The 15,883-nt window shown below is 36.2% G+C and overlaps 1 protein-coding gene across 3 annotated transcripts in view; it reads left to right on the top strand.

The window, feature by feature from the left end:
* The window catches only part of PRRC1 (proline rich coiled-coil 1), a 30,754-nt gene extending 15,259 nt beyond the window's left edge, over positions 1 to 15,495 (top strand). For all 3 annotated transcript variants that reach the window (XM_082335795.1, XM_082335793.1, XM_082335794.1), the window contains exons 5-9: positions 2,736 to 2,838; positions 6,824 to 6,987; positions 8,338 to 8,441; positions 11,048 to 11,150; positions 14,018 to 15,495. In XM_082335795.1, coding sequence (XP_082191921.1) covers positions 2,736 to 2,838; positions 6,824 to 6,987; positions 8,338 to 8,441; positions 11,048 to 11,150; positions 14,018 to 14,227 — 684 coding nt within the window. In that variant the 3' untranslated portion in view covers positions 14,228 to 15,495. The remainder of the gene's footprint in view (positions 1 to 2,735; positions 2,839 to 6,823; positions 6,988 to 8,337; positions 8,442 to 11,047; positions 11,151 to 14,017) is intronic.
* The last annotated feature ends 388 nt before the right edge of the window (positions 15,496 to 15,883 follow it).

Here is a 15,883-nt window from a genome sequence, read left to right as displayed (position 1 = left end):
ATAGATGGTAATATTCCAGAAGAGAACATCTTTCTTGTAACTTGATTCTGTAGCCCTTTGGAAAGTACCAGAGCTTGCAATTGCAAATTAGTTGAAAAGCCAATCTCATCCATAGTACTGTTGCCTTTATACCAGTAGGATTCTAAAGATGTCCTGTTTCTATTTATGGAGAAGGTCTGTATCATTGACTTCAATAATAAAATCTAGATTTTGGTTGAAGTATTACGTGTTCCATGTGCTCTGTGTGTTCAGGGACCTCTTTTTGAGAATTTCCTAGGTGGAAAAATGAGGAATCATTAATTGTGCTGAAGCCATCGAGTTCCTGATGTGTGTAAGCACACATCAGACTGTGTTTTTTAAAGATCAGCCAGAATCTGTGAGACTGACTGGTAATTATTACAGAAATGCATCCTGCATTCCCTGTTGAAGAGCTCACACAGTAGTTGCAGCAGTTATCTTTATTTCTGTTCTTGAAGTAGTTTGAACTACCCTTTTCCCTCTGGTGTTCTTAAGCAATCATATACCTTTCTTCCAGATTTCCTTCAAGCTAGATAATATCCAAGACTGTGACAATCTAAAATGGACAAATTAATGGTCTAGAATCAAATGAGACTGTTTCGGTTCCTTTGATCTGTCAAAGATGGCTGAGCAGTCTCATAGCAGTTCCAAGATTGGTTTCTACGTAATATATCAGAGGCAAAGTTGGATATTGCAGTCATTGCACCTGACAGCTTGCATATTTGACTGTTTGAGCAATGAAGGCAGCCAGGACCTGAATTTTCAGAAAATTTGTGTTTGCACTCTGCTGACGTTGAAGATTCTTCGTTTGAGCAATTTGGATTTATGCTGGCTTAGAAATGGTTCAGTAGAAATTCCAAATGTAACTGCGTTATGGTTCATAGTGTTGTGATAACTTCATGTTTTGCATTGATATAAAACTATGGAATATTTATCCCTGCTGGTGCTAGGCTGATGAACATAAAGGCATCTTCCACAGGTAGAAGCAGCTTCTTGCTGCTCAGGAACCTTATTATCTGCAGGAGCTGTATAATGACTTCATATTAGTTAGGCAGCCAGGCTGCTGACTGGAGAAGTACTGCTTGGCTTTGCATTACTGGAAAGATGCTAGAACTGGAAATTGCTACTTAAAATGTTTCTGAGGATCTCATAGCATTCACTCAGTTTTTGTTAAAACGACAGACAAACTTCAAATTATGAGAGAGCTGAAGGAGGAATATAAACTTCCCTGTTCTTGATGGCATCCTGTGGGTACATAAAGTCACAAGAGTATTTTTATTACTCAGTGAATGCTACTATTCAGAAAAGTCTTGTGTTATATTAATGAGAAACAAGTGGCTACAGTGGGCTCTGGCTTGAAAAAGCTTAATTGCGCTAGAGTGTGAGTAATTGTTTTGTTTTCTTTACCAAATTCTACAGTCAGGCTTAGTGTTCTGCACAGCGGTGAGAAGAGTATCTGAACCCAGTAGCGAACTATTTCAGCATGAGGCATGGGATAAGATAATCATTATTAGTAGCTATACAATATCTCAGCAGTTGTAGAAGTGTTGGGTTTTTTTTTCTTTGTTAAGCTTGCTACAAAGAAATACAAAGCATTCAAAGGTTGGATGGGGCTTTGAGCAACCTGATCTAGTGGAAGGTATCCCTGCATGTGGCAGGGGGCTTGGAACTAGGTGATCTTTAAGGTCCCTTCCAACCCAAATCATTCTATGGGAAAGAAGCTTTGCTGAACAAAAGTTATTCTGAGATAATTAAAACGACTCTGATTCTGCAGTTCTCTGAAGTACTGTGTAGGTGTATTACGCAAGCACTTTCTGGAAAAACGTATGTGCACAGTGCTGTCCTGTGTAATGCTTGTCATTTAGTGAAACAAATACAAGCATATGCAGTTTTAATATTAGACTGAAAGCAATCTGTTTACTAAAGAAATTTTATAGAAGGTTTCTGTAAAATAGTTTCCAGTGTTTTCACCTCTCATTGATTCAGCATTAGTATCTTTCTTCTTTCACCCTGTGATCTTACCTGAATTTAAATAAACTTTTGACGAGATACAGATGTTTATTAAGACTATTTGCAAGACACGGCATGGTGTTTGTGTTTATATTTAATGAACTTTTAGGTCTGTCAGCAGCTCCACCTATGATTTGGCTGGAGAATGTAGAATATTTTTCCAGCAATGTTTAGAATCTATTTATAAATGTAGGACTTTCAGCTCAATTGCTCTAGAAATACTTGTTAGTAATGGGCCATTCAAAAATAGATCCTATTGTCTTTAAGAAGGTTAGAAAAGAGAGACTCTTCAGCTTGAGTTATCACAGTCTAAATCTAGCTACCCAGTCTGCTCATACCTATAATTAGCATTCGGAATCTACAACTTTGCTAAATGCTCAAGGCTTCCAGCCCCAGAATAGGACTAGATCAAGTGTGTTGCCCACCATCACTGATGGGGCTGTTTCTGCATTAATGCAGAAGAGGATGGTAAAGATGATATTTGAACTTTATGTTGTAACTGAAAAGTCATGCACTGATAGTCATATCCGGTAGCTTTTGTGCTGAGGAGTGGGATACAATAAGTGTTACAAAGTGTAAATGTGGTAAGAAAAACACAAAGCAGCTTAATATTTGGGTTTTGTTTGTTTGCTTTTTAACTGTAACATTTTGAGTTTCTTGGGAAAAAAAACAGAAGATAATATGGAAATCTGTTTGCTTAAATTTAGGGTGTAGCTGAGAATCCCATGGTGAAGTCTGTTCTTGATAAAACCAAACATTCAGTGGAGACCATGATCACAACGCTGGATCCTGGCATGGTTCCATATATCAGTAAGTATTTGTGACAAGCCATTAAGTAATACATGTAAATGTTAGACAGGTTAATATAATAGCAAACTACTTTTACACTTGAAGTTTGTACACGTAGTGTGTTAATTCAAAGTCACAATACTGTACTGATTTCTCAAGTGTATTGTCCAGTGAAACTCCCACTCTGGAGGCTTTTTATCTGTGTCTTGAGGTTCATTTGACTTTTGTGTTATGCTATAGTTCAGATAGTAGCATACTAATACCCTTTAACTCAGATTGTGAAAGATAAGGAAGTTATACAGAGAAAAAACAATGAAGAGACCTTGTCTGTAATCCCTAAGTTGCATACTGTTTTTTTCCGCTGTGTCTCTATTTAATCCTTATGGAATTGAGTTCAAAATACACTGTATGTGTTGTGTTGGATCACGTGCTTAAATACTGCTGTGTAAGCTATCACATTAAAGTTAAAACAAGCCAAATGGTAGGCATACTCAGAGAGGCACAGGACAGAGGTATTTAAATAGCTTTTGACGCTTTCTTCTGACTTTCAGCTGTTCCACTTTTCTAGCCTAATAGTATTTACACTATTTTTAGGAAATTCTGCAAACTTGAAACAGTTCCTGTGTCAGTTAGTAAGAATGTTAGAATTCTAAAATGGTCTAAGGAAGTCTGAAGTATTGCTGAGTGTTGAGCCTGGGAGGAAAAGCATAGCATTTCTATTACAGCTTGAAAATTAATAGGAAGGAGAAGCATTGTGGTATTAATCAGTTTTTGTTTTACTAGATTACATTGCATGTCACATATAACTGACCTGAGATTTCTACTTTGTTAAAATGGGGAAGCAAAAGATGTAATTTGTCCAGGGTGATGGTTTGGTTTTGGTTTTTTGGGGGGGGGGGTGTTGTTTTGTTTTGTTTTGTTTTTTTCTTCCAGCAGTCTGGTAAGCAGTCCTTCATCTTAGTTGTGCCAGTATTGCCCTTTGTCTGCGTGTAGGTGAAGCAGGTCAGGAAACTGATAAGTCTGTGAAGAAAAGGTTAAAATGTTTTTGTATTTTGTTTTTCTGAGCTGTTTCTCAGCTGGACCTATTCTGTGATCCAGCTAACCACGTTTCTGCACTGTTGTACTAATCCAGTGGACAATATGTGGAATAAAAGGGGAAGATGACCTAGTTATTGAGGAGTAGTTAATTGTCTTACATTTAAGGGAAAATATCCCAGCAGCTGACTAGTGAGGAGATAGTGGGATATGAAATCACTGAGAAGGTGTTATGGTTTAACCCCAGGCAGCAACTAAGCACCACGTAGCCACTTGCTCACTCCCCCCTGGTGGGATGGGGGAGAGAATCAGAAGAGTAAAAGTGAGAAAACTCATGGGTTGAGATAAAGACAGTTTAATAGGGAAAGCAAAAGCCACGTGCACAAGCAAAGCAAAACAAAACAAGGAATTTATTCACGCCTTCCCATGGGCAGGCAGGTGTTCAGCCATCTCCAGGAAAGCAGGGCTCCATCATGTGTAACGATTACTTAGGAAGACAAACGCCATCTCTCCAAACATCCCCCCTTCCTTCTTCTCGCCCCAGCTTTATATGCTGAGCATGACGTCATATGATGCAGAATATCCCTTTGGTCAGTTGGGGTCAGCTGTCCCAGCTGTGTCCCCTCCCAGCTTCTTGTGCACCCCCAGCCTGCTCGCTGGTGGGGTGGGGTGAGAAACAGAAAAGGCTTATATTTTAGGTTTCAGTATTGCTGTATGACCGTAATGTGTGACAGGTCTTGTCACAAATTGTTTCTTTTAATGCATATAATATCTTTGTTTCCCTTCTGTAGTATCTGTGATGAACAAAGATATGCTTTTGATATATGATGGTTCTTAATATAAAAGAACATAATCTGTATTCTGCTGTTGCAATGCACAAACATGGGGCACAGTTACCATTCTTAAGTTACTATGCAGTAATTTACTAGGTATGTTATGGGTTAGTTTTTAGTTGCATTAAAAACTCTCTAACAGTTTTTCTATCCCTGGGCACTCAAACAAGGCTAACTTCAGCAAAAGCCTGCAGTCAATTTTAAGCACTTGTTTACTTATGTTAACTTGATTTCTATCAAGAAGGAGTCAATGGAAAAAGAGACTCTCTATAATTTTTTAGTCCTGTTGTTACCTAGTGTTTAAAACAATTGCCCAAAAGGTCAGTGATGGGTACACCCAATTCCATTCAATAAATCAATTGATAAATAAAAAGTTAAAAAATAGCCTAAAAAAACCAAATAGAATGTTTTACTACTGTTCTGGCATATCTCTGGCAATTTTTCCTAAAAAGACGATGTTTCCTGTAACTGAGGTCCGCTAAGTAATACGAGCCAAATACGAGAATAAATTGTTCTTTTCTTTAGAATTTTAGCTTCAGGCTTATCATTATCAATGGAGGAATTTTTCTTACATCACCATAAATACTGCAGACTTTGTCAGCATGTGTAATTAGGTGGAGTGTTAGTATTTAGAAGCAAAACCATTGGGCGCTGTTCTTTTTTTTCCTAAGAGGTAGCTTAACATGTTTTTGTACAGTCAGTGAGCCTGCGAAATGACAGATTAAAAGGCTGTTTCTTCACTAGTTTGCTACAGTTGTTGTAAGAAATGCCCTGCTGGATCCCAGAATCACAAAGTGGTGTAGGTTGGAAGGGACATTTGGAGGTCACCTTGTCCACCCCCCCTCCTTCAGCAGGGCCGCCTAGAGCCAGTTGCTCAGGACTGCACGAAGGCAGCTTTTTAGTATCTCCAAGGATGGAGACTCCACCACCTCTCTGGGCAACCTGTGCCAGTGCTCAGTCACCCTCACCCCAGCTCTGTCAGTCTTTCCTCATAGAAGAGATGCTCCAGTCCAGTGGTTCATCTAGCTCAATATTCTGTCTGCGTCAGAACCAACAGGAGATGCTGTATGGTAAATGACAGTAGATCTGGTGACTTCTGTAGTCCTTTCTCCTTGTACTCCTCCATCACCAACAGCCATTTGACTAAGGATGACAAGAGGCATGTCCATAGCTATTACTTTTAGCACCTGTTTGTGGACATGTTGTCCATTAATTTGTCCTTTGCACTTGCTGATGCAATTTACTTACACAGCTTTCTCTGATGTCATATTCTATGTTTGAAAAAAGTTCAATCTGTTCTTAAGAAAGCTTGTCACAGCAGGGACAAGTTTTATGAGATGTTTTTGCATAAATTAAGTTTGACAATAAAAATGATCCAGCTGTGATAAAGACAGATGTGAGGTATAATTGAGTGCATCAATCTTTTGTAGTAGTTTTAGATTTCTTCTAATTCATGAACTGTTTTGTTTTATTCTAAAAAAGCTTAGTGAAAACTCATCCTTTTTTATGGAGATACTGCCATATGGAAATGATTCAGAAATACTTAAAACTTTCTAGTTCCATAGATATTTAATATCTAAATACAGGATAAATAACTAAAACCAGAATAAAGCTGTGGGGATGCAGACAAGCAATAAAATGACACTGAAATTCACAGTCCAAGGACAACTAGAAAGTAATGCGAGCCTTTCTTTAAAGCTTATGTAATTTGATGGCTATTCATTGGATTTTATGAACTGCATCTGTGTTCTTGGTCCCTTTCATAAGGAGGAGTTTGTGTGTCAGAGCAACATTCGTTACCACTTTGCAGAACACCAAAACATCCTTAGAAAATGATGTCTGAGTTATTCTCCTAAATCCATGAATTGTCATCTTAAATGAGTGGTATGCTTTTTTCCAGGTGCTGAACAACCATCAGTTCCTGTTGTCTGTCTTTCATCCATGAATTACTTAGCTATTCATCTAACTTTTACTTCCTAACTTAAGTTATTTCTGCTTCATGAAAGAACTTTTGTGCAGTGCATGAGAAGACTAACTGAAGCATACTGTTAAGATGTAGAATGTATTTGAACTAGCTTATAATGTGAATGAGGAAAAACACATGCATATATATATATATATATATATGTATTTTACAGAAACTGGGGGAGAACTGGACATAGTGGTTACTTCTAACAAAGAGGTAAAAGTTGCAGCAATTCGAGATGCCTTTCAAGAAGTCTTTGGAATGGCTGTTGTTACTGGAGAGGCTGCACCGTCTAACATTGCACCCCAACCTGTGGGCTATGCTGCAGGTTTAAAAGTAAGTTGATATATAACAGTATTAAAGTACCTCCAATTCAAAGAGAGTGTGGAAACATTCACCCAGAAGAATCTGATTTTCCATTAAGGGAAGTTCGATTTGTGGGATAGGTAAACATTTCCTTTTTTTTTTTTAATTCCCATCTGGATCATTAGATCAGTTTAAAGCTGCTTGTTGAAATAGATTTTGGGTTGTTTTGCAAACACATTCACAGCAAATGAAGAATATTTATATCAGTTTTCTTATACTGTCATTGATTGCCATCACATCTAGCATACATACAGTGATATTATTGTAGTTTCGAAGTACATCAGGCATTTCTTCTTAGTCTACTACTAACACACCATGTCGGGAATGTTAGAAATTAAGAGAGACTCTTTGAGACTGAGTTGTCTTCCCACTAGTTCAGTAGATCAAAGATAGTTTGATCAACACTTGTCAGGGATCTTCCCAAACAGATCTATGTTATGTTTAAAAAGTAAGAATTGAGTGTGCAGCCTTGCAAACAGCTATACTGGCCCAGAGGAAGGGTTAGCAAAGGTTATTTCACCAGATATTTAAAATGTACGTGTTTGTCACGTGTATCTAAGTACAACCACCTCCTTGGCCAATAATTAAAAACCCTGAAAACAACTATATTTAGTATTCTGTTTCTTAAATGTAAGCAAATCATTTACTCATTAGAGAGGATGTATTTTCTCCTAACTGCTGTGACAGTGTTCACAGCTGAGCAAAGTCTATCCTCATAGAAATATATTTGCTGATACAATTTTATATTGAGGTAAAGGAGGATAATGTGTATGTTCCTTTACCTGTTTAGCTACTGCAGTGTAGTAGTAGTATTTTTATTACATCTTCAGAGTGATAACAGGATTCCTACATCTTAGTTGGATAGGCACCACAACAAAGAGATTCTCTCCGTTGGTCCTACAAAGTTGGTCCAAAGCTCTTAAAGGATCTAAACCTGACAGATATTAAGCTGCAAAAGTGTCAGTGTGAGTAACAGAAATATATACTGATGCTTTAACTAATGGTGAAATTTGACACAGTTACAGGTTAGGAATTCTTTGTATGCTAATCTAGGTCTTTTTCATGGAAAAATAACAAACTAAAAATATTTAATTAGTTTCATCATAGTTTTTGTTACTGTTTGCGATTTCATTATGGCTTTTTAAGAGTTTTGTTTTTAGTTTTCTTAACGTTGAAATAAGAGTCATTTTTCAAAATCTCTCATATCTTCTGTTTAACTTGAAAAGTATGTTCTAGAGTTCTTTTTGCATTCATCTGTAAGCATTGTACTATATTGTGATTCAAAGAGAGTGTTGCCTAACAGCTTATGTTACCATTTAGGGAGCCCAAGAAAGGATAGACAGCTTGCGTCGGACAGGAGTAATACATGAAAAACAGCCTGCTGTATCAGTAGAAAACTTCATTGAGGAATTGCTTCCTGACAAGTGAGAACCTTAAATATATTCTGGGGAGGAGGGGGGAAGGAATATTCTTTGTTGACTCAAAGGGGCCTATAAAGAGTTGCTGGCAGTATCACTCTGAGCAGAAGAAAGGAGAGAGTCTGTCTGCAGTACTGCTTTGGAAGACTTGATTTTGATGATGATGTTCAGCTTTTTGTCCAGACATCTTGAGACTTTAATATACAAAACCCTTGTCAGGTTTTTCAAGATTCACAACATAAAAACACAATGAAGTTATACTGAACTGACAAAATTAAGGAGCTGTAAAAGTTGGAATTCGGCTAGTAGTTTGCTCACTCTTGTGTGCGCACTCTCTTTTCTCGTTCTCTGAAGTTGTATTTGGTTCAGAAAGTATGTTGGGAGATGTTCTGGCATTTGTAGTAGTATGATTTTATCAGATAATATATTATCCATTTTCCTTTCACTGAGAATGTGCTTACTACTTTTAATTTGCACAGACATAACAGTGATGTATTCAAATACATTACTACTTGATTTCATAGCATACTTTTTGACAGACAGTTCTTGAAGTAGCTTTATAATTAATTTCCAAAACATTAATGCAAACTTAGATAGTTTTTTCCTAATGTTTGCATTTTTGTTCATGTGATGGGCTTTGTTTTATTTTTTTGACACATACTCTGCTCTTGCTCCATTTTTAAAGGTACATTTAGTATCCTTAGTGGAAGATGGATGGTGAATTTTCTAAACTAAATAGAATTAGGAAGTGTTTTAATTTTTGTTTAGTATTTATTTCTCTGTAGTCTGATTTAGCTGTTTTATCGTCTTTCCAAAAGGGAGCAACTATGACAATGAGATCTGTTTCAAAATAATTGCTGTTCTCATCCTTTGAATTTACTCATTCCTAAATCTGAAAAAGTTGCTTGAAGTACTCAACGTGAAAAGGCTCACCCAAGACTGCAGAGTTATTGAAAGGAATACTAACTCTTCTGTCCACACATTACAGGCCCCAAGAATGTCTTGATCTTGGGTATTAGTTACAGTAGAAACAAAGAATAACTTAATGCATACTTTAATTTTTATTCAGTAGGCAACATTGAAAGCTTCCTTGCATGGTATTACAAAAACCATCTGAACTATTTTTGGCCCTTGTTTTTTTCTGCAATGAAATGATAGTTCACGGTGCTAGTAGTTGATTAATTATTATTCTGAAGTGGGCATTGTGGTGTTACAGTTCTAGTATGAGGGACGCAGTCAGTGTTTTGCTGACATTGTTTTCCATACTTATGCATGTCCAAAGGAGAGGAGTTTCCAGGTAACCACCCACCAATACAAAGAGCTCTGCACTTAGCGCTTAACAGATCAGTCACTGCTCACAGCTAAACTTCTTAATTGTCCATCAGGAAGGACCTTACTTCCTCATCCAATTGGATGTGCTGAATACTATTTGCAGAAAAGGTTGCAAACTCTTCTATGTGCATTTTACCCTTTAGACGATCTCCTTTACTAATTCGGAGCAAGTTATCCTTAACCATGAAGCTTTCTCAACAGTCTTTCATAGCTGCAAGTGAGGTAGTCCTCTGTCACAGAGCATTCCAGTGCTCTGTTCCCCGCTATGAAAATGATGCAAGTGAAGGACTTCATCCTGTCTTGCTCCACTAAACTCTTAACATGAAGCTTATGTGACCCAGAAGTCATTTCTTAAAATTGGAGTCTTGCATTTCTTTTTATAGCAACATTCTTTCTTCCTACGCTTTAAAGAATAAAATAAAATTTATATGTAGACATGTGTATAATATATATGAAACAACAACTACAATACTATTTTCCTTTTTAAATCTTTTATGATTCTTGGCCTTGATTTTGTGTTTGTGCCTTCCCTGGAGTATGTTTCTCCTGTGGCAACTCAACTGTAAAACTGTTGTAGGAATTGAATACAGTGAGGTGATGATGATGCATTACCCTTGGTTTTATCTGGATCATGTCAGTGTTGTTAGCTTGTTGATAGGGAGAAATGATTTAATGTTTTTGCAAGCTAGATAGGGAACCATTTCAGGTGCTGCTTCTGTAGCCTTCACTGTGGCTGCTACAGCAGGCACCATCTTTTCTGAAAGGTGCAGAAATGATTCTCTGAATAAATAATTGAAATAATTGTTGTAGGATTAGACATACCACAAAATCTTCTGAATATAGAACATGAATGATAAATAGATTTTTTTTTTTTTTTTTAATTGTTAGGGAAGGTTATCTTAATGGGAAACGTTCTTTCAAATATCCAATTTAAACTGTAGCATAATAAATATGGCCAAAAGAACATACCTGCACACATGCCCACCTCACCAGCCTTCTTTGTTTCTTTGATCTGTAAGTTTTAGGTATTTTATGTATTTTTATGTATAATATGTATTTGATATGCATACACATGCACTATAATTTTATATATGTATTTGAATTGATATATGCAAATTTTACTTGAAAAATACTAGAACGTTTTGATGAAACTCATTATTACATTATTACTACATTTGTGTAGAGTTTGTAAAATGGTCATAATTCAACTGCTAGCATGTTGTTTTTCAATTGAGTGACACTCAGCACTCAAAAGTAAAGTAACTTGCATGTCATTGCAGGTGGTTTGACATTGGATGTCTGATTATTGAGGATCCAATTCATGGAATTCATTTGGAAGCTTTTACCCAAGCAACACCAGTGCCTTTGCAATATGTTCAGCAGGTGAGTTTTCAGTTTTCTTACTGATGTTGGATTAACAGTTGAGACATAAGACTTAAATTTTAATTTCATTTATGATGTCAGTTCTTACTGACAGTTGTTCCACTTGAATGTTTTAATTTATGAAATGAGGATAAAAACTATTTTTGAATTATGTTTATGTATTACCTAAAAATCTTTAGGCATTTGTTGCAAAGCAATTCTTGATCAAGAGTCTCGTTCTCCAATACATGGCACTTGGAAGCACTAGTTTTACTTTTCTATTAACAAAGAAGAAATATTCCAAGAAGAAATTAACCACAAAGAAGTACTCCCTCAAAAAGGAAATATAACTTTAATCATTGAAATATTGTTATCAGTCTGGTTCAGGGACTCAGAATTAAACCTCGTGAATCTTTACTTAGATAAAATAAGAACACTCATTCTTCCTCAGCTGTGGAAGGAGGTCTTTGGAGCTTAGGTGATATACTAAGCAACTGCACCAGGCAAGTGCAGTAAGCACTCTTATCCATCCGAAGGCTCGGTTTCCTTTCCTTAACTTACTTCACATATGTATTAGAGTTTCATCTAAAGCCAACAAAGATGTAGTAGCGAAGTGTCTGTGTGCACACACGTACATGTTAGCAATTCAGTGAAGTAGCTTACACTTCATTTAGGCATGAGATTACAAATTGAGGTCTTATGACTCAATTTTTAATAAAGCTCATAAAGCTTTGGTATTTATGTTGTTAATTACCAGCAAACAGACAGCATACTGTACTGATTAGTGTTCCTAAAACTCATTCCTAATAAATAAATAAAGGATACCCCTTCTTCAGATCTGTGCTTGGACTTAATTCCACCATGAACATACAGACTCTCACCTAAAAGGCAAGACTGATTTCCTCTTCTGACTGTGCTATTCTGACGAGGATGTAAAATTTCTGAAATGGAAAAATTTAAATCTTGGAAATATCATAGTTCATCCCACTGAAAATAATGCAGTACTGTGCAGTTCTTAAATATCACCAATAGAAGTTTTTCATTAGATTATTTATATTTCTTTGGGTACGCACTGGGAATTACTCCAAACTCCAGTCCCTGCATGTTGCCTGACAGCAGATATGAGTCATACATTAGTTAACTGTGGTCTGAAAATTCTTTTTAAATCAATGTTTCCGTGAAGAATTTAAAAACAAAACTGTTTGGGGTTTGATCCTCAGGGGGTTGTTTTGAGAAAAGAAATAGTAACTGTTTAATTTTTTTTCTTTTTTTGGTAGTACCAGTTCCAATAGAGTGAACATTTGTGGGATTGGTTTAGTTCTTGTCAGAGTTCTTACAACTTTGAAAAGCTGATGAGTGGCAAAAGGAGAAATATTGCTCTGTCTCTCTGTAGTTTTCCAGAATGCTTCTCAAAGAGTGGAGAAAGACATGAAGCTACAGGAAAAAAATATTAATTAAGCAGATACAACTTCATTGACTAGATGATCTTCCCACCCAAACCATTCTGTGATACTAAGAAAGTAGACACAGCAGTGTGAAGTTACTACTTAAATGTCACATTCTGTAGGGAGCATTGATATGAACTAAACGATTTTTTTAAACATAAAGCACAATAGGTGTCTTTAATTTTTGTTTCACAGAATATTCTCTATTTTGTAATTTAAAAACTATAGTTTATATTTTTAATAGTTATAGTTTAATTATAGCTTAACTTTTTGAGTATTTTTTTCTTTTAGGTAAACGTACTTTGTAACTTTGAAAAGTAGTGTTTACCTTGTAATAGTAGAAAACGTTCTTGTTTTAACTTTTATGCAACCCAGTTAGTGTATAGCTTGGTGTATAGTGCAGATTCAGTGAAACTGTAAGCCTTTAAACTTGAATTGTGTGTGTGCACTAGTTGTTACCTTCATTCCCATTATGTCTCTTCTACAATCAGAGTGGGTTTCTCTCAGGGGTGTGCAAGAAACATATGTTTGTATAAATCCAGTTATTTCAATATTGGAGCAGACTGCATATTCTAACAAACTTATATGTGCTGTCATTGTTGCAAGACAGTAGTTGTAGGAAGGCTGGAACACACTAATGAACTTTGATCTGCTGTACATGCACTGGAAACAGACTAACTCAAATATTTGTCAAAATAAAATCTGTATGAAGAACTGGGCCCAATGTGCAATGTTATGAAGAACTGAGTAATACTAAGAACAGTCTTACTGAGGCTAACAGTTTTCTACCCTTCAATGTATGCAAGAGTGGCCAGAGCTGATTGCCTAGGATGAGCATCAGACCAGATAAACTCAGTGATACCTCCCCCACTGTTTCCCTTCTGCCTCCCACTTCAGAGAATTGCAGTATGTAATTCCTCTGTGATATCACACAAATAGGTCAGTCCTCCATTTCTGCCAGGCTCAGCTTTCCTCTTGTGTTTGGCTACTTGCCTGCTTCAGAGGGACATTTTAACCGTTTTTAAAACCTTTGGAGGGTAACAGTTATTGGGTGTGTGTGTATATATATATATGTATGTATATGTATATGTATGTATGTACGTATATAAAAATATGTATCAATATTGATTCCATCTGTTAGCTACTTTAAAAGAGAAAACTACTTCCTGGGAATGGCAGAATGTCTTCACTCTGTTAAGCATCATGTTTTAGTTTTACACTGTTCAGATGTCATTTGGATCATGACACATACAAATCCAAAGAGTATAGTTGGCTAAGCAAATTATGGGGCAGTCTGAAATTTGGATTCTGATACCCTTTAATTTGCCATGTAGTCCTATTGGTATAAGAATGATTACTTACGAAAGTTGGTAATGGTGAAGATAGAAACAAAACTACTCATTTCAAACTCGTTCAATAATCACTTCTCAAAATGTTACACAGGCTAAGAGTCTCACTCCTCAGGACTACAATCTGAGATGGTCCGGCCTGTTGGTGACCGTGGGCGAAGTGCTTGAGAAGAGTATACTGAACGTCAACAGGACTGATTGGCACATGGTATTCACTGGCATGTCCCGTCGACAGATGATCTACAGTGCAGCTAAGGCTCTAGCAGGAATGTACAAACAACAGTTACCACCCAGGACCATTTGAAAGAAGGCTGATCCATGACACTAAGGAATACTGGTTTTGATTCTAGACTTGAAGTGAAAGCTACATGTTCTAATTCTCAGTGGATACAACACAGATTTGTAATCTAACTGTAAACTGTATTTTACTTTTTAAGAAGTGAAGGTAATTTCCAATAGTGGAAATGAGCAATTGCAATTTTTAACTACTATATGATTTCCAATATGATTCACAAAACAGGAAATCAGAACAAACATATATTTATAACTGGGACAAATAGCATTACAGTTTGTAAAGTGGAATGTGCTATTATTTGACACCCTATTAGGCATTTGCTGAGATATTTTAGTTAGTGTACTTTTTTAAAGAAGGGGTTCATTGTTTAGCTATTTCTATTATATTAGTATATAAACATGTTGACAGCATAATGTGTATGTTATATATGCATTTCAATCCAGAGAGACTACCTTCTGTATTAGATGTTTCCTGGGGCCTGTGGTTAGGTGGTACTTAACACCTCATAGGTTTGGTGTCTGCATTTAAGTTCTCAGGAGTGATGCTGAGTAATTTTTACAACACATAACAGTGAGCTGCTGAAGAAAAGCACAAATCCAGACCCCATTATTTGAAGTTGTTGCTAAATAATTTTGAAATCTCGTTTTCCATGGTGCATCTTTTTTCTTTTTATGTAACAGTAATGAAATTCATGTCCAATTAAAACACTAGACACGTTTCAAGTTGCTTCTGTGGGTTTTACATCAGGTACCACATACGCGTGAAATTATCTCAGCAGTTTCGACAACATAATTTACTCCAGTGCTTCCAAACTTCATATTTTGTATTGAATTATGTAATTTCTTCTATCAAGTTATGGTTGTCAGCAATTTGATGTGGAAAATGGTGATATGTGTGTCACTTGCTTTGTTATCCTGGGTTTCCTAAACATTTTTAAGTCTTAAATGCCTTCTTGATGTCATGAGCTCACTGTTTCTCCTGTAAGTCTTCAGTAGTGTCTGATTTTTTTCATGGCTATAAATGCCCTCTATCCATGCTCACACAATCTTAAATCTTTATTTAGAAATATGGAAGTAATTGTGAAGAAAATATTTTGGTAATAATACTTTTTTTAAGAAATGAAGAATAAACGAATACTTTTTGTTTGCCTTAAAGAAGCAGTTTTTCAGCTTATATTGCTCTGCCTTTAAATTTCTTAGATGCTTTCAAAGGACATTTTTATATATAATATACTGTTAAGCCAGCTCATATTTGTACCCAGTGAAAGCCTGTCTATTTCCAAGTAATATATTTTGCCTTAATTGGCTTACTCTGTAAATTAGTTGAATAAATGTTTTTCCTAGAGGATTGTATCTATTTTAAAGGTTTATTTTTTAATATAGCGGATGAACACCTGTTTGTTGAAATTATATTTACATAGTCAAGTTACAGATTTGGCACATACTTAAATGCCTGTCTTGTCTGAAAAAACCCAAAACAAACAGAACCAGAACCTGACTCTTGCAGTCTTGAGGTCTCTCGTTGGGAGTACTTCTTTGTATCATAAACTAAAAGGATGATACAGGGACTTCTGTTTGTCATTGTTCAGTAAAAGCATCTTTGCTTTTATTGTAATTTCAGTTTGCAGTGTACGATATGTTGAATGCTGCCCTTCAGTCCCCTGCT

This window comes from Platalea leucorodia (genome assembly GCF_965183815.1).
Source record: "Platalea leucorodia genome assembly, chromosome: Z".
In the NCBI taxonomy this organism is placed as follows: domain Eukaryota; kingdom Metazoa; phylum Chordata; class Aves; order Pelecaniformes; family Threskiornithidae; genus Platalea; species Platalea leucorodia.
This window is presented reverse-complemented; position numbering and strand designations above follow the sequence as displayed.